Below are 27,248 nucleotides of genomic sequence, written 5' to 3' on the forward strand. Positions count from 1 at the left end.
CCGTAATTGATGGATGTGTAATGTGTTTAACAAAATGACAAAAAAAATTTCATTCATGTGTCACGTGGGCCAAGTTTAGAAAAAGCAATAATATTTTACTTGTTCTTCCCGATTCCTACCCCAATCGATTGCGGTGAAAGAAAGTTTAAATCAGTTGCTCAATAATGTTAAGGATCTCACATCAAAAAGATCAAGAGACTTTAGAAACGAAAGTCTAAAATCAGTATAATTTGTTGATATACAGAAATGAATGGGAGAAGACAATGAGGAAGAAAAGAGTGTTATTTGAGAGAGATGGATGTGGGGTTTGTTTTATGGGGAGAAAGGCAACATTGCATGCTGCCTCTATTTTGTGCCTATTTATTTTACTTTGGAAGAGGAAACCCAACAAAATGGTAGGGTATCTCTTGTCTCATTTTATTTTCTAATAGTTTTTCATATCTCTCTCTCTTCTTGACTTTATCTCTCTTCTCATTTTTCTATATTTTAAGTCATATAGAGTCTCGGACCTGATACAAATCATCACTGTAGCAAAAGAAAGTTCAAGCACTCATTCAAGAACGCAAAATTACAGAGATAATCACCCACATCGAACGGGGAAGAATGCACTTTCCCATGTATTTTCTTGCTAGTAGAGCTTCGTTATTGGGTCTATCGAAGAGATGTGAGAAGTTGGTCGAAGAAGCTAGCTTAATTAACACGATGTTTCTTCCTTGATGTAAGTTTAGTTTTTCATGAATAATGTCATGTGTAGAGTTTGTTTATAAATTAAGAGAATGGGTTATCTAAATTTTGGCTTGGAAATTGTTATTGTTATCAAAATAATTTTATGTTCTTGTTTTTCTCAACCAAGCGTTTGGTTATCATACTGTTACGATATTGAACCGAAAGATATTGTTTATGAAAATTTAAAAGGAATAGTAACTTCGTTTGTTTTAAGAATTAGGTTCTTTATTAACATGTTAAAGAATAAATGGAGAGAAAAAGAAGAATAAAAAATTACTTGATCTAAACATAGTTCAAGAAGTTAGAGGCATTTATATATATCTCACCTCTCATTTTCATATAATGTTCTTAAAAAATGACTAATTATAAATTTATCCCTTGTCTCCATAATTATTCAAACTTAAAATAAAAAAAAAAAACCTTTTTTACGTTTGGATAATTTTTCACCATGACGATTTGGATTTTATTTTGTTCTTTATACAAATTAAGCTTGTCATATTGAAAAAAAAAAGACATAAAAACATCAATAATTGAGTAGTTATGTGCATGCCTTTAATTAAATAAACCAAACTAGGTCACTTTCAATAAGGTGAATAATCCAATTTTCTTTATTATTGATTGATATATATATATTATATGGTTTTTGTTCATGTGTCTTCTATTTAGTTTAATTTGAACAGTCTTAATTTCAAGAAAAAAAAATCTTAATTCTAAATAATATATATGTACATTTTTATTTTAAAAAATAAAACATCTTAATTAAAAGATAAATAATTAAAACCATCAAATTAGTGGTAAGTGGTAATCACGCTCAAATAGATGAAACTTTATGGGAAAAAAACGAAGATTTAAACAACCAAACATGCTTACAACCAATAGTATTTAGCCACATAAGTCGTAATTTTGGTCTAACTTTCTCATATATAAGAATGTTTTGGCTTTGGCCAACCAAACTTTTTTGTCAAACTTTATGATCTAATTAACAAAAAAAATGTAAAAGCTTTAACTATGTCTAGTCTATCATCCTTCTAGTACTCGAGACCTTCAAAGACTATGACTCGATGTGCTCAAACCTTTTCGGATGCTTCTACCTAAATTCATCTCGAGTAGAATAAATTCTTCGAATTTTCAAAGAGAGTATGATCTGCTTATACTAAATGAGAGATATAACACAAATGTTAGTCGATTTATTTTAGCACATGACACTAAGCATCTTCAACGATTCCTGTAAATGAATTAGGATCTACCTCTTCCTACCATTATGATCTTCGAGCTTTTGTTGTAAACGAATTGTGATCAACTCTTGCCATCAACCATCCTTCAAGGCATGAGAAAAGCGTACCTACACCATCCATCTTTGATTGACTCGTCCATCCATGAGTTTCACTATATCTCTTACAGTTAAATTCTAAGCTTCTTAAACCAGCACCACACCAATGTCTCTAACTCCACAGTCCAGTCATGTATCTATTTTTCAAAGATAGACGTTAAAATCGACATAATAGAATAAAAGGTCTCTAACATTAATTAAGTTTAAAATTAAATGATCATGATAAGTTTAATTTTCTAACCCACCCACAGAAAGAATAACAGGGTAATATTTTTAAACAAGAAATATCAAAAGGGTCATTTAGGAGATGGCGCACTGACAAATGTTTGGGGTGTTGAGGAATCACCAACTTTGAGGTCTCAAAAGTTCGAGCTCGAGCGTTACAGTGTTACTCAGCCTAAACAACGAACTCTAATTATAGAGATCTACTAGCATAAACCACACGATATCGATTCAAAGAAAAAAAAAACAAGGGGTATCAAAAGGGCCCTCTAAAGAAGGTTTAGATGCTTGGCTTTGAAAGGGAGAGGGCCATACAAAAGCCTCAAAGTCCAACATTTAGAGGCCAACAGCTCATTCATTCTCCAAACTTAGCTGGTTGCAGCCCATTTGGGACTTGACCCACCAAATTAATTTTAAATTTAATATCTTAACCCTAATTAAGGTGCTTTATTCCCATGAATTGGGACCCACCAACTCTTAGGTGGCACCTGCTCATTGGCTCAAAGACATTACTTTTCATTTCAATAATAATCTTAATTAAGCTTTAAGAATAATATACATGTTTAATATTTGCTTCGCCTCATCTTCTTAAAGAGCTAATTCAAATAATTTATGTGATTATAATTTATAAAGTCCCTTCTTGCAATAATTTGGGAACATCTCAATCAGTCTGTCAAGCTGAAGCTTATCTCCAAAATTAAAATCATAATCAGTCTATCAAATTAATAACCAAAAAAATAGAGATATTAATAAAAAAAAATTAAAGCTTATCTCCAAAATCAATAATTCAAGCTCTTCCTTCAATTAAACAAATGTGGCATATTCAAAGCTTTCATAATATATATTACTAATAAATAATCAATCTTGTTAGCGTCAATGTTAACTTCATGGAGTGATCCCATCATCGATGTTCTTTTAGATCTTTCTGCAAGTTAACAACAAACTTGCAATATAGATATTTATAAACGACCAATCACGTTCTTGTGTTGTATGATCCTGCAATTTGCATGAATAATTTGAAAATGAAATGATAATGACTTAAAACCTTTTTCATTAGAAATATGAGGTGTAAAATCAAGTAGTGAAACCAACTGCAATCGATAATTAATATACATTTATCATTAAGATAGCTATATATAACTTTTCTTTATAAACTAAGTGAAAGATTCTTTTTCTTTTTTTTCTTTTTCTTTTTAAATAACTTTGGTTTTTTTGTATATAATATAAATTAAAGTAAACCAAGTTCATGAAATGTGGTCTGAACCTTTGGCCATAAAGTTTATTGAATTTATTCAATGGTGGTATGGCATTCATTGTGTCACACAACTATGTGTTACAAATATAAAAAAAATTGAAAGATGGGAAAAAGAAAAAAGAGAAAAGGAAAAAGAGATAGAATCCCAAGAATGTTGAATGTATATTTTAGTTTCTTTTAAGTTGTTTTATAAATGACATTTTAAAAAAATAATTAAAATTATTCCTCCAATAAAAATTATGTTTAAAAAATACTAACTTAAAAGTGGAACCTTTGAGAAAAAAAAATTGAATAAGTTAGTTAATCTAGTTTGAATGATCATATTTGTCCCCTAATTTTTTTTAACATAGAACTAAAAAAATATGTAGCTTGTCTAATTTAAATAATGATATTGACATAAAAAAAATTTCATAAAATTAATAAATTAATTCAACATCAATTTTAATAATTAATAAATAAATAATCGACCCAAACCGACCCATTTACACCTCTTCATTGATTTTGAGCTATGCCAAGTATCCAGACGAGTTATGGAGGACCAGGCTATGTAAGAGAAGATCTACAAATAAGGAACAAATTTTATTTTGAAGCTCAAACCAATCCGAGTTTGAACTCAATAGATCATCAACTTCAGATAAAATTGCGTACCTAAGTTAGTAGGTGTCCTTTTATAGACGAGTAGTGAGAGATAATGTGGTCATGACAATTCTAACGGGCGGTTAAGGTTGTCCGACCATAGGTCGGAAAGGATGTAGGTCAGTAAGGTAGTATCTTAGCTAAGATCTTGTTTTCCTTTCGAGCTTCATTCATAGGTCGGACTATAATTAAGTAGGTCCGTATGCGTATCTTATCTGCGCACCTTGAGAAAGATCTTTCGATCTATCACGCGATAGGTAAGATTTTACCCTCCAACCAACTTTACTCAAATTTAGATTATATTATTAATATACTTATGTAAAATATTAAAAGCTGACATGTCTCAATCATACTCATTTACTACCAAAAAAAAAAGAAATTCGTGATGGTTAGGAAAATACAAACTTTATTTCCACTAAAATTAATGATTAATTTAATGAAATAATAAGAGAGAGAAAAATGAGTTAGTGGCTTGCAAAGAAAGGACAATGGCTGCACTTTTTTCATATTTTAATTTCAAAAATCCAAACATTACCACTCACTCCATCTTGACTTTCCATGACCCAATTGTCTAATTGTCTGTTGTTATATTTTTTTTCTTTTATCCCACAAATATTATCTCTCACTTTCAACTAAAAAGCTAAATATATCAATCATGTTTGAAATTTCATAATCACTTAAATTTATTCTAAATTTTATAAATGCATTCTCCGCATTAACGACTATTTTCTTTTTTAACTACTTAAATTTATTTATGGATATAATATAAAAAAATCACTTAAATTTATTTTAAAATTTTCAATTACTTTATGAAAGTTTGTTATGGCGTAATGTAGGGTTAAAATTACGGTGCTAAATTTACTTGAAGTGAAACTAAAAAATGACGTGACATTGCACACACAATGTGAATTGAAGCATAATCTAAACCTCGTCATCTAATTGGAATTTTCTAATTCGAACTTAAAAATGTATGTTATTTTGTAAACAATGTCATGCAGGGCAATAAAATTATTTCTGCTTTTTTTGTAAAATTAGGGAGAAATAATGGTATCCCAATGTACAAAGAAGTAATTAACAAACTTCATAATCCCCGACTCGGGATGACTCACTCACCAGAGTGACCGAGTTAACTCATCTCCCCTATAACAAAATATTAATAAATTTAAAACTCGTAATTCCCTCGTTTCACTCAAAATCAAATTTCAAAAGAAAAAAAAAGGTTAGTCCAGTGAGTCGAGTCGGCCGAGTCACCAGCCCGATTGGAAAGCTTTCAGTTAGTTCAGCAGACGGATTTATCGGCGTAATCAAAAAGCAAGGGCCGAGATTCACGGAGGAGAGAACTCCGGGAGGCCACGTGGCAGTGTCGCCGGAGATCGGAATCGGAGCCGGCGACGGTCCGGAGAACCTCCTCGAAGACGGATTCGTCACAGGGGATGGCGAGAGGGCCGTGGTTGACGAATCCGTACTCTTCCTCCGCTTCCAACAGAAGCTTCTGGAAGATCGGATGGTTCAGGTAAGTGGCGCGGACGACGAATCTTCTGGAACTGCTGCCGACGCAGACGGCGACGTGGCCGGCGGGGACGTCGGAGGGAGCGGCGGCGGCGCCGCTGCGAGTGGAGGCGGTGACGCGAGCCTTCTTGCGCCAGCGCTGGAGCATCTGGCGGATGCTGACGATGCGGCGGATGTTGTTGGATTTTCCGATTCCGGTCGACATTTTCTCGGGCAAGTGAGGGAAAATCGTGAAGAAGAAGAAGAAGGAGAAGGAGAAGTTTGTTGGGAAGTTGGGGAATCGGTTTGGGGATTGGTTGGGGGTTATGAAGTGGGGAGGAAAAGAAAATGGGGTTGAAGTTTGAGATAATTACGAGATTAGGACTGTTCTTAATTTTGTTGTCAAGACCATGTGAGGTGTACACTTATCAAACACAAAAATTATTTAACGTCTAATTACTTTACTAATTTCAATTCCTTAATTAAATGTGCATCTCTAATTATTCCATTTTTTGTTTTATGTTTGGTTGTTAGGAAGGTCATAAGATTTTGGTATCTTAGATTGGTGGTCATTGTGGCATTCGACAAGCGAACTTGAATGTTGATATCTTTCGTGAGATAAACCGCTTTCTCTTTGGCTCCCGAATGATTCTACTATGGAGGTCGATGACATACAATAACTTCCTTGCACCCAAATTACGACTTTCATCATATTATTTTGTCTGTCTCAAAATTTCGATAGGGTGATTTATCTACTAAATTTAATAGCAACAACGATGGGAGATTGAACAGTCAACTTTTGAGATGGTAATATATGACTTATCTACTTAGTTATGCTTGAATCAATACTTAAATCTTATATACTTAAATCTTATATTCATATGGTAACATATAAAGCTTCTAAAAAATACAATAAATTTTTAAGTGTATTAAAATATAGGAAAAACTTCTATTTTTATCCAAGAGGTTAGCAATGTGAATCAATTTCTATTCTAACCTTACTTACTAATTAAATTTAGTGTGTGTGTATATATATATATATGTATTCTTATATTCTTTGACACCTTAGATCGGTCTTTCATTTGAAAATCAAAACAAAAAAATGTTCTCACTCTCACTTGCATTTGATTATTACTTCTTTGTACAAAATTCATATGCATGATTTAAGAAGGGAGTTTGATGCTTAAATTAGTATTGAAGTTTGATTTGGATAATTTTATATTACGAATGCAATTCAAATAGTTAAGATAAGAGATAAACAAATTTCAAGTCACACAAAACTAAAAAGAAAGAAAAAAAAAAAAGAGGGAGAAAGGAAATGGAGGATTTTATCTATCTTTTTAATTGATTAAAGATGTATTTTTGTCGGGTAAAAGAAGAAAGGGATTGGACATACAATTGGAAAACTGACGCAGCGGTAAAATTATTTAATGTTTCAGTTATCTTTGGCATTTAAAAAAAAAAACTTTATTATTTATTAATTAAAAATGGTAATAAATAAACAAATAAAACTTTAGCAATGGCAAGGCAACCATTGGACCACTATATCTTTCACCAAAATCTTCTCGCAAATCGAGGCATTTATTCATAATCTCCTTTTATTTATTGTCTCTCTTCCAACCAAATTCTCATTAATTACACTAAAACCAACACAATTCAACAGGCGTTGGATCCCCACCCACATCTGTAGTACTAAAATAGTAAAAAAAAAATTCATTAATTACATAATTAAATAATATATATATATATAAATTGACGTGTAAATTCGAATTTACGATCCTTAGATCAAAATATTTTTTTTTTACTAGTTTAAAATATATTGAGGTTAATAACTTAATATGAGAATGTCGTTTTTGTTGGTAAATAAATTTACAATATAAGATCTTGGAGTTTATTTTTTATTTTGAATTTTATTATTTTTAGTACCATATGTGGGGTGGGAGATCGAACTCACACCTTTTTTATTGAGGATATATACTAATTACAACTGTTCGCTTTGATGCATTTCATTATTTTGTAACGTTATGAAGTATGTAATATTATTTTTAGTTTGGATATAAAAATGAGGCCTTGGCATTTTTAATTTCATTCTCTTTTTTTCCTAATTCTAATTTTACTCTTAATATATCGGTTTATTCCAATTAATTCATTATTTAAAACAAACGCAGAAGGAAATATGATATATGACATGTTGAGTTGAGATAACTCACCCTCTAACCAAGACTTCACTTACCTCACTTAAAAGTCATGAGTTAAAATTTTCACCCGTTAATTTTATTTGTAATGTTCTAAAAATATGTATGATGTGACATTGAAATGTGAATTTATTATCAAAAATTGACTAGTCATGTGTTTGCTCTGTAACTTAGACTTCTCATCTTTTTATCAAAACGTTTTTTTTTTTTTTGTGAAATGAAAAAGACTTATAGAAAAAGAATGGGAGCAAGGGAAATCAAACGAAGCTAGGGAAATAAATTGCTGGCAACGAGAGAGAAACAACAACACTAAGTAGTAGCAAAATTTTACCTTCTAACTTTTTATTTATATATTTCTTTTAAATTTAAGGAGATACTGTGTCGTTGTCTCAATATCTCTTCTTCTTTCTTCACTGTGTTCTTGCTCAGGAAAGATTATGATACTAATAGAAATTGAGATGTATCTCCATAGTCTAATAAAAATGATTATTTTCACCCACATAGAGACAATTCACAAATCCTTCATGAATCTTGATTATTATTATTAAGAGACAGCCCAAATGATAATTTTATTTTTTTTTTGCTAAAGAAAAAAAAAACCAAAGTTTCATAAAGGTAGAGATTGAAAGTCTTGATTAGGTTAAGGGTTGGGTGCATGGAGGCAAAGGCAAATAATTAAATTAAAGCATATATCTATTTATTTGACAAAACAAATCAAATAATAAATATTCATAGTATGAGGAGACAAGTGTTTGGTAGATAGTAATCTCTCCATATGACTTTATTTTAAATTAGCTTTCCAATCTCATCACATAATTCCCATATTCATTGAATCCCATATTGTTTAGTTCATCAACAAACAACAATATGTATTTTAGTAGCTAGAGAGAGAAGATTTGTTTGATATATGGAGATTTCAATATGTGTAGATAGATCGGGGTAGTTTTTCATTATCTGCATTTTAACGTGTAACAATTTAGTCTCTATAGTGCGAAATGTTTTTAAGATTTAATAGGGGTTTCTTATATATGTAGATTTATAAATTGATGAAAAATCAAACAGGTTTGTAAATTACAAAGACTAAATCGTTATATATAAAAATCGACAATTAAATATAAATTGTTACCTACTAAATTTAGGGATTAAATTGTCACTTTGTCATGAAAATATAGGGACTAAATCATTACAAAATGTCGATGTTCACGATATATAGAATTTTTTTTTTGTTTTCTATTTGCTTTTCATCACATGGAGCTTAATGTTGATGTTCGTGAAAAATATTGAATATCTCTACTAGTTATGAAATATAATTGAAGTATCGGTATTGATAGATATTTCTTAAAATAAACTCATAAGTTATATGAGAGACTTCAAAAAAAAATAATTTAAATTAACAAATAAAATCCCGTAAATTTTTATGTGTTATTTTGAACTCGAAGCTTTAAAACATATTGTTTCGTAAATAATTGTTGAATTTTACATAAAAGGTTATTCAAATTATTATTGGCATTAATTTTATATGAAAATTATTTAGTAGAAATCCAACATGGTGTTATCCTTTTGTTTGATTTATCTAATGAAAAAATGTCATCATAGACAAAAGGTTGAAATCACATGTAATTTGGTTACCATGTTGAGTTTTCAATACCAGATCTAGATTTTTATTAAAATGATTTGACAAAAGAAATATTTAATATCGAAAACTAAAATAGTTTTAACTTAATGTAAAATTCAACTACTAAAACATAGAATAAATGATAATTAGATATCAAAGTAGTTGTTAATCTGAACATAATTCAACTGGTTAAATCACCTAGTTCTGACTAAAACATTTATGAGTTCGAATTTCCAACCCCACATGTTGTATACTAAAAAAAACATTAAACTGTAGTATAAATCTATTGAGTGAATCAAAAGGATTTGGAGGGAACGGGTTTAACCTCATATTGGCCAGCCTATCTAAGAACTAATTTCCTACGTGTTTCCTTGACAACCAATGTGTAGTAGGGTTAGGTACGTGCAAACTTATCCGTACACTCACGGATATAAAAAAAAATGGTCGAGACAAATGTTATAGGCACTTGAAACTAAGAAAACAGAACAAACAACAAAAAGAACACGAACATAAAATCATGAACTAGATAATTAACAACTCAATCAAAATGGTAGTACAGAGCATAAATTTGATTTCCAGACAAGATGTAAAATAACAGAAGCACTGATCATGTCAAAATATAACCGAAGTCCAACGATATTTTTGAGGAGGAGGAAAACATATTTTTTCCCCTATAAAGATGTCAAAATATGATTAAGAAAAAATATTTATTATGTGAATCATATAATATTGTGTCTCCACCATACAAATAAGATTTGAGAGAGATTGTGGTTTGGTTTGTGCAGTTGAAAAAGCCCACATGATCTCAAACCTCTGACCAAACTCCTTCAACTTCCTCTTCTTAAACTCATTATTTTATGTTTTCATTTGCTTAGCAAACTCCCATAATTAATTAATTAATTAATCTTCTTAATGTAACTTCCCAAGCACAAGATGGATTTCTATCATTAAATACTCTCTTTATTCTCTCTTCTTTAACTAAGGTTTATGAAATTATATGCGCGTTTCGAGGTATGGTTAAGTCGAGTTTAGGTCTGACAATCTAAGATTTCTTAATCTCGTAGGCTACGTAAACTCATGTTTTTTAAACAAACTACATGACTATTAAAGTAGGTTGTATTATATAATCAATCGATTATATCCCACTTGATAATGTTTTCGTTTTTTGTTCTTGTTTCTTACTTTCACTTTTTAGAAACATAGGTATTTGGTAGCTGTTCGTGTTTCTTGTTTCTCATTTTTAAGAAATGTTTCTAGAATTGTGTTAGGATTTTGGAAATAACAAAATCAAGTCTTTTGTTTGTTGTTCCCGCTTCTAAACTTTTCCAAAATGAAAATGAAGCATTATTTTACCATTATTGACTTACAAAAGCATATTTAATATTTAAAAAATAAATATAACATAAAAATTTTGAATATTAATTTATAAAATTATTATGGTTTTTTAGAAAAGCTGCACTTTTTTAATTTAAAAAATTTACCGAACCAGAAACAAAAAATAGTTACTAACAAGAGACAAGAAATCAAACCCAACTGCTCTATTTTTATTTATTAAAAATGAGAAAATGAAAAGGAAAGAAACAGAAACGTTATCAAATATATCTTTATACACAGTTACTTCGTTTTTCTATATAATCCAAACATCAATCTACCTTCGCTATACTTTCCATAAAACTCAAACTAGATGAACTTACTTCATTAGAGAAAATTACAACAAAGTTTTGGTTCTTATTCTAATGGTGTGACCTAAATTTTGGGTTGATTAGAAATTAATTAAACCCGACATATAACTAACTATACAATAACAATATTTTCATTAATATGAGACCTATGAGACCTGTTTTCTTCTCTCCTTTTTTAGAATATTAGGTTACAAATAATATGGAGGAATCCAAACCCGCAATCCATTATCTAACCACTTAAAACTACGTTCTCGTCAACATATGAGATTGTCGTGTGGATTTGAACTCAAATATAGACAAATATCATATGAAAAAATCTTGTTGTCTTAGACATGTAGCCAATATGTATGTATATATATATGTACACATGCATTCTAACTATATTTTAATGCTTTATTAATTGATTCTCAAAGGTTCCCAAAGTTAATATGTTGGATGAGGGTATAATAAAAACATGACAAAAATATTTATAAAGATTAAAGATTGAGAGAAGAGAGTAGTGATACAACCTAATTATATATATATATTAATTGCAATAATGCAAGATAATGTAATATTATTATATATGGTATTAAACATATTATAACTATTAGGTCTAAAGTATTAAAAGGATTATTCTACTCAGTTTTAGAAGAAAAACTACACTCAAATTAATTAGTTTGGTTGTTTTTCTCAAGTAAGAAAGCCTAAGGAAAACCTTTCCAAATAAATAAATTCATTGATAAGATAATAAAATGTTTTGTTTTCGAGTTTAAGTTTTTTTTTTTTTTTTTCTTCCTTGATTCATTGAGGGTGAGGGTGAGGATCGAACAACCATCAACAACTTTTAGAATGATAATAAATATATCTTATTCATTTAACTATTCTCGATTAAACTTTAGTTTAAGTAATTACAAATTTAGTCCATCAACTTTCAAATTGGTATTTATTTAATAGTTAGGTCCTTAATTTGACATATTCGAGATTTTTTAAAATTATCGGTCTATTAAACATAAAATTGAATTTTACATCTAATAAAGTTCAAAACTTACAATTTTGTGTCTAATGAATCTGAGAATTTTTTTTAAGAAAAAAATTAGAATAAGTCAAGGATCTATTAAATGCAAAATTGAAAGTTTGCAGACCAATTGGAAATTTTTTTTAAGTTTAGGAACCGATTATAGACACAAAACTGAAATTTCATAGTAATTTAACATGGGTTAATAATTCTTATGAGTCAAAAAATTTGAGTAATTTGTGAACCATGAAGGAGGAAAGAACATATAGAGGGAAAAAAAAAGGCACTAATTGTGAGGTAGAAAAATGCCATTGGCAAGGACTTGAGGTCTTTGGTCCTACCGGCTTACAGGTCCCAAATTCGAGCTTTTCGGTGAGCTTAATATCAAAAATCATTAATATCTCTTAGGTTTTGATCTTAGGTTTTGATCTTAGGATGGGTGCATTTGAGTATAAGAAGCAAAGCTCCCACTCCTAGTTAGAAAAACATATCTTTTGGTTCATAAATGTTTAAAAAGTTTTGAATTTAATTCTTAATGTTGTAACATTTTTTTAGTAGTACTCTTTCTATTGGTAAATGTTAAAATTGAATGATGATAAACTTACGTTAGTGAATAGGTAGAAATTTAGAGGGAGAACAATTAGATCATTTATGAACTAAATTATTTTAATTCTTTTGTAAAGTTTTAAAATTTGGTAGAAATTTGGATTTTCACCTTTTAAATGATCTAATTTCTCCTCTAAATCTCTCTCAAACACTAAATATTAAATATTATGTTGTATAAGTTTATAATCATTCAATTTTAACAATTATCAACAAAAATGTATAATTAAAAAATATATATTATATAATATTAGAAGAAAAAAAATTACCTAAACATTATAGATTAAAATATATATTTGCCCTAAACAAGGTCATTTGAGTCTACTTAGAGTTTTAGTTTAACAATATGATGAAGTCTTATCTTAAAAAATCTCTATAGAATTCTTTCATTATAAGATTTTCTTCTCTTATTTAACTTAATTTCAATTTACATACAAAACAAAATCGTAATTAAAAAATGTTAAAAAACACATTTGGTTTCTATACTTTTACTGAACTCACGATTTAGACTCTAAATTTTAGTTTATAACGATTTAGTCCCTATATTATTAAATTGTAATAATTTAGCCCCTAAAACTTTAGTATGTAACATTTAGTCTCTATAATTTAAAATTTAACAATTTAATCCTTCTCGTAAAAAATGTAATCAAACTTAAGGATCTATTTTTATCCTATAACGATTAGTCTTTTTGCAATTTGTAAATATATTTGGTTCCTCATCAATTTATCGAGCTACATTAAATCTTAACAAAAGTTTTCATAATAGAGACTATATTGTTATAAACTTACATACAAAAGTTCATAAACTAAATTTTTACCAATTTAAAAATACAATGACTAAATCATTACAGATTAAAATTCGAAGACTAAATCATTGCTTCAACGAGTACCCAAAATAATGATATTTTTTTAACCTAAAAAGAATCTAACTTTTTCTCATGAACAAAAAATGACAAAACAATAAAATTAGTAATAATTAATCCCAAAACATAACCCACAATCAAATAGATCTGAAGTGATTTGTTAGTAATTATTATTAATTTTCACATGCATGAAAGTTAAATGAAGCATTGAAAGAGACATATATGAATTTGTTGGGTGTTCATATAATTTTTTTTTTTCTTTTCTTTTCCTTTTTAGCCAACTCCCACGATGTCTTGTCTGCTTGAGGTTTTGTTTTTAACACAACACAAAATAGTAATCTTTTTTTTTTTTTTAATTTTGGAATTTTTAAAACCCATTGGAAGATTTAGGGAATATATGATGGGACCATACTTCATTTATCAGATTAGACATTGGCTAATCTAATTTTGGATCTTACTAATTTAAATACTTTTTAAATTCAACTTATTTTAATGTGTTCAAATAATCTTTCTAAAGTTAGTTAATTACTTTCTGTTTTAATTAATTAATTAATTAATTACCCAAGGTGCTTCTTCATTCATGAACTGTTCAAATTATAATGGTGAAGAATTAGAGAGAGAGAATCTAATGTCTATGTTTCCACTAATTGAGGCACCTAATTAAAGGAATATATCACTAATCACTCTTTTGGGGTTATAATAATTAACACTACTTGATTAGAGACAAATTAATCATGGCCCTTTGAATGTTGTTCAAAATGCTTCAACATTATCATATTTTTAATCTTGATTTGGTTCTTTATACATTCCTCGCTAGAGAGAGAACATCTAACCCAAAAATCAATTTTCTTCTAATTGGCTTCAGATCAAGTATATACTATGTTTCAATTTCATTCCCAATGCTTTAAAATTTTCAATTTTCAACATGTCCATGTCCAAAACTTTAAGTTTACGCCGATACATTTTCACAGTCCGTGACCAATTAACAATCATCTTGGATTAAACCAAAAGTTTACTGTTCAACGTGTCAATAGAGAAAGTTGTAGCCACAATTTGGAACATGCACTACATTTTGTCATTTATACGAATAAATTCTTCTAATTAGTAAGAGTTCAACAGGGCCTACCCCTCTTTTTTTTCTGGTTCGAGGACTTCAAAATATACCTCCCAACCCTTCATCCCTAGGATGTAGGACTGGTTAAGCAGTGTCCAATTCTCCAATAGATTGATCCGCAATAATAACTATGGCTTCTCATTTCCGTGTAAAACCAGATACGATAAACAAAATCCACCGATCCGCCCTCCCGATTTATGAAAACAAAAGCTGTGAAATGCATCAAATTGAAGGATAAAAGCACCAAACGACAGATTGAAGAACAAAGTTGAACAACATGTGGACATCCTTTTGAGATTTGAGTTTGATTTTCAAATCTTTCCTCAAAAAACAACCATATCTTAACATGGTTCCATTTCATATCCTTGGAGTTACAGACACAGACAAAGCAAAAGCAAGCCCCGTGTTTCAGACATGGCAATTTATTGAAATTAACCCTCATGTGTTCAATTGTCTTCCTCACCATCAAAGTCAACAACTAAACTAAACAAACAGACCAACCCCATAAATATCTGCTCCATTTTGCTTATTCTCCCCTTCAAAGCTATAAAATATTTAGGGAGACGTGTTCGATCTATAACGTAAGCTAACAGTCAACTCACTTTACTAACCGTTTATCAAATCTCAAGGACTATGATCTCAATCTCAAATTTCATATATCAAATGGTCAAAAACTAGAGACTAATGGACACAATACTCAAAGTAAGTAAAAATATTATTTGATAACATGGTTTAAGCTATCATCAGTGTCCTAATGGTAGATTTGTGTTGTCCCATGGGTTGAATGCATAGGCATGCGCAGCAGCTTTATTGGAACTTGGAAGAATCAAGTAGGAAAATTATGAAGTTCAAGAAATTTGCTCTTGTATCCATGCTAACAAACAGCTCTAACAAATACACATGAGTAGACTCATAATTTAACCCTTTCGTAATGCAAAAGGTAGAAATTCAAACCGTCAACCTGTAAAACTGGTTACTAAGCATTGATGCTTTCATTCAAACGAAGTATTCTACCGATGTAAAAGCTCTCGTCCACCTACACCACTGAATGCCACGACTTGAGTGTGTGTGACGTAGTGAAACACAACGGGTATTTATAATAACATCAATGATTTAAAAATTCTTACAAAGACAGACCAAAACTCTATATTACCTAACTTCAATAAAATTTCATCATGTTCATTTCTCACTCTGGTTGAATGAACAATCATCTAGACATAAAGCTGTCAAAATGCATCACTTTCAAATTGAAGCATAAAAAGTACCAAACGACAGACTTTTAAGTACAAATTTGAACAACATCCAATTGTAGACACCCCCATACCCGGTGAAAAATGAAAATATGAGATTTTGTTGCTCTCTTTGAGGATTGACTTCAAGAACAACCATTAACCTAATATGGTTCCATTTCATATCCTTGGAAGTTGGAAGTTGGAATTAAGACACCGACAAAGCAGCAAGCTCAGTGTTTCAGACATGACAATTTTGTTGGAATTTAACCCTAATGTGTTGTGCTGATTTTCAGATCATAGAATCAAAGGCTAAGGCACTGTCAACACTAAACCCACCCTCTCTTCCCAAATAATTGGATTGGATTCACAGACCCAAATATCCGAGGTTTGGAATTGAAAAACTAAACCTACATTAAATAGATTGTGAATGAATTTCCAATCAGCTACATAAATTCAAACTTGTATATTCTACCTCTCAAACTACACCTTTAAATAAAAAAGGTAGGTTTCTTTAGCTTTAAGTTCATTAGTCTGTCTACACAATCCAAACACAAGCTACACAATACAAATCACAACTTCTTACCACCAACCTACATAAACTCCACTCGAACTCTGAAGCTCAATAGACCAAACACCTCCTGAGATATTAAGACAAACAATTATACCAACACCATACTTCAAGCATGCATGGCACCTTTGTTATGAGAATCTAGAAGAAAAAGAAACTTCTATATTCATAGCAACTAGAGTGTTCATGAGTCAACCGTCATATCCTTCTTATGAATCAACCACCTAATCCTACCACATTTAATTGTCATACAACTTATAATAAGTTTTAATATCATACCTATAACCTGTTCCTGAGTTTTTTCGTGATCAACTGTCAAACCCTTTTCGTGAATCAACTGCATAATCCTACCGCATCTAATTGTGATATAACTTATAATAGGTTTTAATATCATACCTGGTTACTTGGCCACCAAATATTTGAACTTATTTCCCCTACCTGCTCCATTTTCCCGTATTTAGAACAAAAATTCAATAACAACATATTTCGATCATTTATTTAAAAGCTATATTTTTCTTAATATATTGTCGCAAATGCTGCTCTACTCTTGAACCGATTGAATTGAAATAGTTCATCCTTGATAATATAGATTACCAATAGCCCTATATCTATGACCATACATAAAGACGGATAAACATTAATGAATTAACACGGCACCTTCTGCATCAAGAAAGATGACAAACAAATTATTCATTTTAATCAAAGAAAGGAATCATGATCTGACAGTCCTCTCATTCATCCATCAGAACTAATTGAAACTCGAATAAGGTCATCAAGACCGAGGTTAGATACATCTACATGACTCTTCGATGAATATAGAGCCATCCATTGCAACATGAAACAAAACAAAAAAAAAATTTTAAGAAAAAATTATCGTGACCAACTACGATGTATTATTTCCCTTTCGAATTTAACTGGTGTCTCAGTTTTGACGCTGAATGGAATCAGCCCATACCTCAGTGATGAGCCTTTGCTTCGGCTTTCTTGTGAGATTTTGCCTTCGCCTGCAGTGATAAAATAGGAAATGAGGTATAATTATAAAATCAGACAGGTGCGTTTAGAATAGCCTCAAAAGAGAGCCACAAATAACATGAGATTTTAAGATCATAATGATTATAAGTTTTTTTTTTTTTTAATATCCATGAGTGTCCGGGCCAACTTACGCGTACCTCGACTAATCTCACCAGGTAACCGCCTGACCCTACAACAGTTGATGTCGAGAAACACATAGGAATTACTAATTCCTAAGGTAGGTGGCCATCATGGGATTTGAACCCATTCCCTCTTAATTACCCTAGCCCCTTTGGACCAATGAGCCACCCATGATGGTCAGTAGCTATCCCCTTCACCTCTCCTCGTTATAAAAAATTACGAAGTTCACATCACATTAGCAAATCTTTACAGCAACAGATATCAAAGATGCCACACGAAATGGATAGGAAACAGAATTGAAATGAAAACCAATAAAGCCATATACCACGTAAAATGGTGAATTATCAAATAATTTCTTTCCACTCTTTTCAAATGGGCACAAGTCACAACTCATGACTAAGGAACCAACAGTCTATTTGGATAAGTTAGCTCCATTTAAACTTTTGGTATGCTGGGTGGCCACCTACTTAGGAATTAAAATTATAGTCCTTGGCAACCAAATATGATAGGATCTAGCAGTTATCCTATAATATTAGCGCAAACAAGCCTTAGCACTCATGGTTATCCAAAAAAAACAAAACATATAGAACATATTGGGTGGCCAGGTGTCCCATCACATATCAACTTTAAATAAACTATAATTTAGAGCCTCCAATTGATTACAAATAGGAGAATAAATCATTGGTCGTCAATAAGTGTGCTAATGGAAATTAATAAACATAGCCCAAGACCAAGCTTAGTTTGGAAAGCTTCAACTTATTCTTCAAGATTGGAAAGCTTTGATTGTATAGTTTTGAGGGGAGGGTTTTCTCTATCCTCTGCCTTTTGGCTGTTTCTTTTTGGGGTCCTTCCCCTTTTCAATATACCTTTTTGATGTTTCTTATCAAAAAAAAAAAAAAAAGACCAAGCTTAGTTTATTGCAAGAATTTGTATTAAGGTTCAAAAACCAAACTCTGTTCTTATTTTTTTTTAACATAGGAAACACAACTTTCATGATCAAAAGAGAAAAAGACAAGAAGGGGAGATGAGATATCCCTAAAAGCCAAAAGGGAGTCCTTTTAGTAATTGAAATAACAAATAACCTTTGCAAATTGTTAAATAAATTTCATTCAGACTCGTATTAAAAATATTCTCAAGGCCACCCCCAAAGGTATCATGCACTTGAAATGGAAGTGGAAGATCCATGAAAAAATTAGATTCTTTTTCCTTTTTGGGACTCTCCTTCAATAGTAAGGCAAGGACTTGGGATAGAATACAATAAAAGATTCTAAACTTGTCTTTATATCACCCTCTTAGTGCATTCTTCGTCAAAAAAAGACAGACCCAGATCACCTTTTTCCATCATGCGCCTCTGTTTCTACTATGTAAAACACTGAAACTGCTGTCTTCAAGGTATGGGTTTCTTAAAACAAGATAAAGTGGTGCTTTGGGGCATCTGGATGGAGGGGGAAAGAATTTGGTGAACTGTTGGAGAACTTATCAATTCTACCAGTGAATGTAGATAGCGTTGTTGTCTATTGGTTTTGGACAGTGCTCTTTGTAGGAAGTTTTGAAACTATTCCCCTTCCGACGTTGAAGTCAACTGGATAGTTCGTTTCCTAATTCCCTTGACTGGATAGCTTTGCAACTACACTAAATTCTGAATCTATTAAATTATTTTCTTCTTCCAAAAAAGAGAAAAGATTGAGATTAAAAATGAACAAATATTTCAAGGATAACAGCAGCATTTGCCAGAAATTGTAACAAAAAAATTCCAATATCTAGAATGCGACTATACATTGCAGATAGCACTACGGTACCGATAGGGATACTAATATTCAAGCTATAATCCAATCAAACTCCGAAGTCAATAAGCCTAAGTTTTGCGGCATAAAACTAAAGAGTACGAAAAGGAAACGGAAGCAACGAACCTGAAGGTACTTGAGCTTGAAGCTTCCGTAGACGAGTCCAAAAGAGAAGGCGGAAGCACGAGCAACCTGCCAGGGCACAAAAGCGTTTAATTTGAGCATTTTTCCATCAATTTTATCTAAAATCAAATCTCGCATATAGCATTTTCGACTTGTGATGAATTTCTACATTTCTAGGTATGGATCGGAAAGCAAGATGTACGTACCAAAGCGAGAGTGCTGGTTCCAGAATAAGGGCCTGGAGGAAGCGCCATCAGAGGATTTTCTGAAGACAAATAGAGAAGAATCTGTTCCTCAGAACCAGAAGCCGATTTTGAGAAATGAGCCCTACGAATTTGGAGGTTTAGACTCGCAACTCTGACTTCTTCACAGCGGTCAAGGGTTTAATCCAGTGCGCTCTGGTCCACATGAGCTTGTTTAGCTTTTTTTTCCCAAGTATATAAACGTTGCAAATATAATTTAAATTTTTAAACCAACGAGAGAATTAATGTATTTTATTTAAATGTCAAAGCAAGTATGGTTCGATGTTAATTGACGTATATCTTTTAATTATACACTTAAGATCGTTGTCCTCGTTATCTTTCAATCTACAAAAGTCAATTTTCACTCCACATTTGTTGTCCAAAGAAAAAAACTTATTATTATTTATAATAAATTTCATTTTTTAATCAAACTTTTTTACTAAGAACATGTTTATTTACCATAAATCAGAATGATAAGAAATTGAAATGAAACTAATTGGAATGAAGATATTTATTTGATGTTGGTGACTCTAAATTTTTTAGAATCCAATGAGAAATATATTGATGTTTCCTGAAACTATCCGGAATTGGAATATAAATTAAATATATGATAACTATTTGAGTACTCTTTTTTTTGTAGCAAATTACAAATATATTAACTAAATAGTATACTAATATTTCTTTCAATTAAAATAGTAATAAATTTTAATTTATTTTATTTCTATTTCATTGATAAATATTAATAAATAAATAAAATAAAATTACATCAAGTAAGAAGGGTTTATATAACTTTCATTTAACAACTATCATTAGTATGATTATTTTATTAGAAGAAAAATTATTAATAGTATAAATAAACAAATGAGTAAAATTGCAAAAAAATTCTAATTAATCGATTGCAAAATCAAATTTCTACTTTTAATTTTCCTGAAGCAAACGAAGCCTAAATCAAACTCTAAATAATGAACTCAACTCAATTCATTTCACTTAAGTTAGTCATGGTTATTGAAAATTTTATTAAAATAAAATTAAGAACATTAATCACTAACTCAGAATCAATCTTTATCATGGAAAATTATATTCTAAGAAACTTCATAAAAATAACTATTGAATAAAATAAAATAAAAATAAAAAAGTGTATTGTTTTTTAATTAGCAATAAATTCAGATGTGTTCAAGTTAACTCAAAAACAAGTTTAACAGAATGATTTTCAAGTATGATTTTCAAGTAGACAAAATTGTATAATAATAATAATAATAACAATAATTTAACAGCTCTGCTGAAAGGGCAGGTCACCAGATTTATCAAGTAATGTAATTGCCATGGTAACATAAAATATATAAAGAAATTGTGAAATAACTAAATGAGCTCCCTCTTAAACCAATGATTTAAACACCAAACCATTACCAATGGCACTTTTGAGAGGTCTCAGTTAAATGTAAACCAGGAGACTGAATTTGAATAGCAGTGATCAGAATCGCCCTTACAGTGAAGAATCAGCCATTCTCGGCCCGGTCGTAGGCGTTGGACTTGTGCTTCGGTGCAAACGAGAAGCCATCGGGAACTTTACCAAGCAACATCTCTGATATCTTAATCTGCAAAAATGGAAGGAGAATATGACTCAATTCCTATGGCTTGTTCTAGCCAGACAAATTTGCTGGTGAACTGTTAAATGCTTGCATACCCAATCAGCTGCAGAGTCAGAGGCCATGAGCGTCTCGAGGTCATCACGGCCAAAATACGATGGCGGGCGCCAGTTCAGACGTTGGGGAACAACGTCCAAAAGACCAACTGGTATGTATCTACATGTGTAGCTGAGCCATTCCAATAAGAAATGTCTCGTCGTCTCAACGCCTGCAGATTTAACAAAAGGAAGAAAGAATGCAAGAGATGAGTAGTAGGAGTAAACCAATAAAAGCCGATTGAAGAAGCCCAGATGATTATTTCAAGATTGAACCAAGTTTAGACTTTTGTATCGCTCATTCATTCTACTCTTTCACAAGTGTATCTGAGCGGAAATTTTGTTTCTTATCACAAGACTTTTGATATATATTATATATGATATACGTAAGGAATTCCCATGGTTAAATTTGAATGTGCGAAGTACCTTTTGTGTCGGAACCCCAGTGCTCGAGTCCAAAATGTACGAAATCCTTCAAGATGTTCAACCGCTCCCCTGAAGTAATGTCCCAGTTCCTCTGTTCCTTAATTTCAGTAAATAACCAAGGCTGCACAGGACAATAAATGATAGCAATAGCAACATTAACGTAAACTGAGTTGAAGCTTTTAAAGGGAAAATTTAAAAAAAAGGTGAATGTCATGAACAAGAGATTCAAAAAACTGCGAACCTTAATTAGTGCTCCTCTCGCAATCATGCATGTAGCTAACTTTGGGCACTCATCCTTGTGTCTATGCCAGTCTAAATATGAAAAAACGTCCCCGTTTCCTATTACCTGCAGAGAATCAGGAGCTAGTGTGGAACACCGATGAATGTATTCCCAGTCAGCAAGCTTGCTGTATCGTTGCTGACGAGTACGGCCATGAATGGTTACTGCACTGGCTCCCCAGTTACCGATGTCTGCAATAAGTGAATCAATACGATTTTTCCCTTCAAAGTAGCCAGTCCGAACCTAGTGCAAGAAAAATACAATAATACAAATTGAAAAACTTGGAGATCAAGTAAATAACAAAAATATATAATACCAACATAAGTCTATAGTAGTTCCGCCCTCAATTCCCCATCCCAAAAAATACAAAAAATAACATGTTGCCGTTCATAAAAATATAACTCTCTTCAATACTATACAAAGTTAAAATAAAATTTGGAGCTTTTGTAGTTATTTGCTTTTTGAGCGTCATATTTTCGTTGAACCCCATTTTTTGTGTGGCACTCTTTAGTACTTACATTCTATTTAATGTTTTCTACCGGAAAAAAAAAACACTAAAGGAAGCTAATTAATATATTTATCAATCAGCTATGCTTGGATTATCTTTCCTCGTAGTCCATATCATGAAACCGTTCCTTATCCACCAGGGAAAGACCAACAATCCATATGGAAAACCTGCTTCACAAATAAACAAGAAAAAAGACTGATCTCTGACTATTTTTAGACAAGACGGGTTTAGGCAACTATTAGGTAATCTTTCTCTGCAACTTGTTTGCCGCATTGCTATCTCCCAGGACCAGCGACCACATGAAAATTTTAAGCTTCTTGAGATCTCTCATCTTCCTAACACCTCTTACGTTCGGGAGCTATGAAGAGGCTTCTCCTTAAAGGGAAAAATACGAAATGAGAGTTGGCAGAGAAAGGTCCAGAATTATCCAGTAACCACCTCTTTCACTATCCTCATGTAAACCAGTACAGTGGTCCGCCTTCCAAAAATCAAGGTACAGCACATCTGTCAACTCAATTCCTAGAATTCAATCTTCTGAATGTGAAACAAGAAAACCAAATCCTTTTTACTACATTCAGTCATTCACTAATTACATACAACCAATCTCAAATGTGCGCAAGGTATGGTAAACCAACTTGATGATACTGTAAAAGGTTGTCAAATCTTAAGTCATGACCTTGAAAGAAAGAAAGGGGAAAAAGTCTCAAATCCCGATACGTGAAGGGAATGTCTTTCCGACAATCATTTAACCATAATTTTAGTCTCACTGCATTGTAAAACTATGAATTAAATAATTTCGCAGTCCTCTCCATATTATAAATGCTAATCCTCCTTTTAGCATTTAGCCACTTAAATTATCCAAAAATATTTGCCTGTCTCATTTCCTGTTTCACTTCACCCACCTAAAATCTCCTGAGAGGTCATCACTAATTCATGTAAAAACGTATGGAAAGAAAAGAAGGAAATGTAAGGTGCCAATAACTTCAATTAAAAGCAACTTCACCAATAAATTTTGATCATTTTGTTGATATAAGTACACAAATTTACACGATACCTTAATTGTTATGGGCGTATCCACAATTCCTGAAGCTACTTCGACCACACTTTTCATTCGCATTGGCTTTGTAAGCAGAGCTGATCCAGCACCCTTATTGACAACAATGTCAATTGGGCATCCCATGTTTATGTCAATGAAGTCAAGCACACATTCTTTGTCTATAAGTTCCACAGCACGTGAAACTGTGTCTGGATATGCACCGCATATCTGTACACCAAATAGATCTTCTGAGGAGTGTCGTCTCAACAATGCCCATTCTGAAGCTTGACCCTATACCACATGAGACTAATAATATAAAAGAAGGTTTAATTTAACTCATCTTACAGAATATGACACTGAAAAATCATTAACGAGTTACTGCAGACCCAATTAAGAATCCTTTATTAATATAAATTTCTGCAGACCCAAGGAAAAGCTGTACAACCTGCAAAAGATTTGTACACATTGCCATTTCCCCACATGTCACGTCTGCTCCTAAAACTTTGCAAACTCTTCTGAAGGGCAGATTCCCAACAGTGGTCAGAGGGGCAAGATACAGCTTATCTCTAAAATCAATAAGCTTTTTTTCACGGGGGTGTGGTTTTAGACTTGCATCAGTATCAAGAATGACACTGTCATTCATAACTTCAGACTCAATTTGTGTATCGCTCTCACCAAAAGCTTTCTCTGCCATACATGCACCTGTTGCACAAGCACACAATAGAGATATAAATAACAAAAGGTAGGTGAAAGTACAAGATAAAGCAAGAGTGGGGATAAACACCTCCCAACCAAAAATAAATGAAGGAAATTTTATAGACCTCCATTGTCAATTTGATCAGAACGAAAATTCTCTGAAGTCATAGATTTGGGCTTCTTCAGGGGTCGAGATTCATCAGATGAAAATGTTCCTTCTTTTAGCCCATTCTCTTCTGAAACTTCCACAACGATCTCTAAGTCATCGTCCGAGTCATCGTTCACTTTGCTACAGCAAGTTCTGTCTGGAACAACAGAATCATTTGATACAACATCCTCCTTGTCTTCTTTGACCCTCAATTTTGACTTCCCATGCCCCTAACAGCACCAAAATCACAACAATGTATTATTTTGCGATGGAAACAGACTACATTATGAGTAATAGAGTAAGGCATCTGTTACACCCATCACACTGTGTTGATTAAAAGCTCCCTTATCTAGTCAAAAACAAAGCACTACATGGACAGGCTTTAAGTAACAATGTATCGTGAGAAGAAAATAAAATTATTGTGTCACATCCAATGACAAATATAAGTCCCAAAAAGATACAGAGCGTGCCTTTTGGTCATACCGAGAGCCCAAGTTCTTTGAGTTTGGAATCAGCTTTGGGAAATTTCATCTTATTTTTCCATAAGAGCTTTTGAACATCTTTATTCAGTCCATTCATTTCAGAGCTTTTCTTCAAGTTAATTGATGAACCAGCAGGAACACCTTCCTTATGCGTCCCCGCAAATCTACAAGCTAAACCATAGGGGCAAAGTTGTTCAGCACTACTGAAGGGACACTCTCCATTGAGATCAGCCGGTTTCTGAGATCATAAACCTCTAGTCAACAATAAAGGTCAAATCACTAATTACTTTGAGACAAATAAATTTGTTGAATAAAAAATGAGCTAGAAGTGAGATTTACAACACGACTACCTGAGATTTGAAGGCTTCAATATCATGGCTGAAGCGGCATTTATCACTATAACGACATGAACTAACATCTCCTGTCTTCGCTATTTCAGGACACAAGTGTCGGGTGGACTTTTGTTCCTGGAAAGATCAGAACTGATACAGTGACCAAAGTGTACCTCGCTCTTTTATCAAAGAGACTATAATTTATACTTTAGAATCATTTTTCAACAAAAATTGTATATCTAACTAGTAAATATCAGGATCGTTCATAAGTATTTCATAGTGTTTAAATCTACCATGAACCATCAATTCCAGAAAGCAACGAATCCGTCCGTGGAATTTCAACTCGATTCCAAGCAACACTTACGTCGACGAAAACAAGAAGAACACAAAGTGTTGGGAGTGCATATTAACCTGGCGGCGCTCTCGTTTCAATTGACGTTTCGACTTCTTCTCCTTGACCAAGCTCGAGGGAGGAGCCTTATCAGCATCATCATTCTTGGCAGTAGAAGGAGCGGCGTCCTTCGCGTTGTTACAGGAGGAGGACCTCACCGGCGGAGGGCGGAGATAGTGTGGCTTAACAGGGGCTATGGCCTTGGCCACCAATTCTTCGGGCGTCAACTGAGCTCCGTTGGAGGCCGACTGAGGAGTGGGCTCCGCCGGAACGGAATCTTCCATTGAGGCTGTGCTAGGGCGCAGGAGAGTAACTGAAAGTGAGAGATTGTGAAGTGGGAAATGGGGAGTGGAGTGGGGACTGGGGAGTTACGTGAAAAGGGTTTGAATCTGTTGGACTTGGATCATGCTAGGGCTCCGAGTTTTGAAAACTGTTTAATATATTTGTAAACTATTGATTACTAAGTCGTTAATTAGTTTAATCTAAAATAATATTCATCTATAAATTTGTAGAATTATTGGTTTATAATATTATATAATTATTATATTTTATATTTTACATGTTTTAGTTTCTTTTAATACCAATTTTCTAAAAATATAATAATGATGAAATAAGTTATGTAATGTGAAATAATATATTTATAATAGTTTTTATATTTTTTTTAGTGTACATGCATTTTAAAGTTTTAAATTCAAAATATTTTATTGAAAATTGCTTTAAGGACTTTGAGGGTTTATATCACAAAATCAAAAAATAGTTTTTAAAAATAAACCTGTCAAACATACATTCACTCAATACATTTGATATAGTGAATTTGAAAATAATAATGAGATGTTTTGTATAATCTCTAAAAAATACTTTTTTTATTTGGTTATTCTAATTTCAATATGCTTTATATTTTCAATTTATATTTTTAATTTTTTTTATTTATCTTGTCTAAAAAAATTTTTATTTATTTATCTTTCTAATTTCAAAAATCTATTTGTCCCTGTACGTTTAAAAGTGGCAAATTTGATTCTTATTTGCAAAAATTTCAACACAAATTTTATACCGAATAAAAATCCATTTCTAAAAAGTACAGGAACAAAACAAATGACTAAAATAAATCAAAACAAGAAAAGGAGTTAACAAGTCCATCTCAATAATCAACGTTCTGTTAGATCCCTACAAATCTACTTAACCTCATAAATTAAAGTGTCTTTTTAAAAAATTCATAAACTAGATAAATACCGACAACAAATTTCAAAAACTGAAAGTGTATTTTTACCATAATTTCAAACATTATCATTAACTTTATATTAGTGTCAGTCTGTCACCCGTCTTTCAAAATCTTAGATATTTTATATATACTTTTTGAATTACGACGTAAAAAAGGGACAATTGTCCCCTCCTCCTTTTTCGCTCCACTCTTGAATCGTTGAAGGAACCGAGTAACTATTTC

The 27,248-nt window shown here is 31.9% G+C and overlaps 3 protein-coding genes across 3 annotated transcripts; all 3 read right to left on the bottom strand.

Moving 5' to 3' along the window:
• Positions 1-5,164: 5,164 nt before the first annotated feature.
• LOC111007631 (indole-3-acetic acid-induced protein ARG7) lies at positions 5,165-5,969 on the bottom strand. Its single transcript, XM_022280049.2, has one exon. The coding sequence runs from the start codon at positions 5,881-5,883 to the stop codon at positions 5,449-5,451; it is 435 nt and encodes a 144-aa protein (XP_022135741.2). The 5' UTR covers positions 5,884-5,969; the 3' UTR covers positions 5,165-5,448.
• An 11,232-nt stretch (positions 5,970-17,201) lies between these two features.
• On the bottom strand, positions 17,202-19,953 carry LOC111008022 (uncharacterized). The gene is made up of 3 exons (XM_022280614.2): positions 19,792-19,953; positions 19,589-19,654; positions 17,202-17,530 (listed from the first exon to the last, which is right to left on the bottom strand). Exons 1-3 carry the CDS (start codon positions 19,837-19,839, stop codon positions 17,483-17,485), a joined length of 162 nt encoding a protein of 53 aa, XP_022136306.1. The 5' UTR covers positions 19,840-19,953; the 3' UTR covers positions 17,202-17,482.
• A 1,091-nt stretch (positions 19,954-21,044) lies between these two features.
• LOC111007837 (FMN-linked oxidoreductases superfamily protein) lies at positions 21,045-26,217 on the bottom strand. Its single transcript, XM_022280358.2, has 10 exons — positions 25,828-26,217; positions 25,435-25,551; positions 25,086-25,322; positions 24,580-24,832; positions 24,204-24,460; positions 23,777-24,049; positions 22,176-22,457; positions 21,935-22,055; positions 21,512-21,681; positions 21,045-21,422 (listed from the first exon to the last, which is right to left on the bottom strand). The coding sequence occupies exons 1-10, from the start codon at positions 26,089-26,091 to the stop codon at positions 21,324-21,326; spliced, it is 2,073 nt and encodes a 690-aa protein (XP_022136050.1). The 5' UTR covers positions 26,092-26,217; the 3' UTR covers positions 21,045-21,323.
• Positions 26,218-27,248: the final 1,031 nt, after the last annotated feature.

Source organism: Momordica charantia, assembly GCF_013281855.1.
Source record: "Momordica charantia cultivar OHB3-1 chromosome 4 unlocalized genomic scaffold, Mcharantia_2.0 BLBB01000004.1, whole genome shotgun sequence".
In the NCBI taxonomy this organism is placed as follows: Eukaryota; Viridiplantae; Streptophyta; class Magnoliopsida; order Cucurbitales; family Cucurbitaceae; genus Momordica; species Momordica charantia.

Coding starts and splice junctions, on each gene's coding strand:
- LOC111007631 (XM_022280049.2), bottom strand. CDS start 5,883: ATGTCGACCGGAATCGGAAAATCCAACAACATCCGCCGCATCGTCAGC.
- LOC111007837 (XM_022280358.2), bottom strand. CDS start 26,091: ATGGAAGATTCCGTTCCGGCGGAGCCCACTCCTCAGTCGGCCTCCAAC. Junction 22,056..22,175: donor CGAGAGGAGCACTAATTAAG/GTTCGCAGTTTT, acceptor TGTCCTGTGCAG/CCTTGGTTATTTACTGAAAT. Junction 21,423..21,511: donor CTGACTCTGCAGCTGATTGG/GTATGCAAGCAT, acceptor CCATTTTTGCAG/ATTAAGATATCAGAGATGTT.
- LOC111008022 (XM_022280614.2), bottom strand. CDS start 19,839: ATGGCGCTTCCTCCAGGCCCTTATTCTGGAACCAGCACTCTCGCTTTG. Junction 19,655..19,791: donor GAACCAGCACTCTCGCTTTG/GTACGTACATCT, acceptor GTGCCCTGGCAG/GTTGCTCGTGCTTCCGCCTT. Junction 17,531..19,588: donor TCAAGCTCAAGTACCTTCAG/GTTCGTTGCTTC, acceptor TTATCACTGCAG/GCGAAGGCAAAATCTCACAA.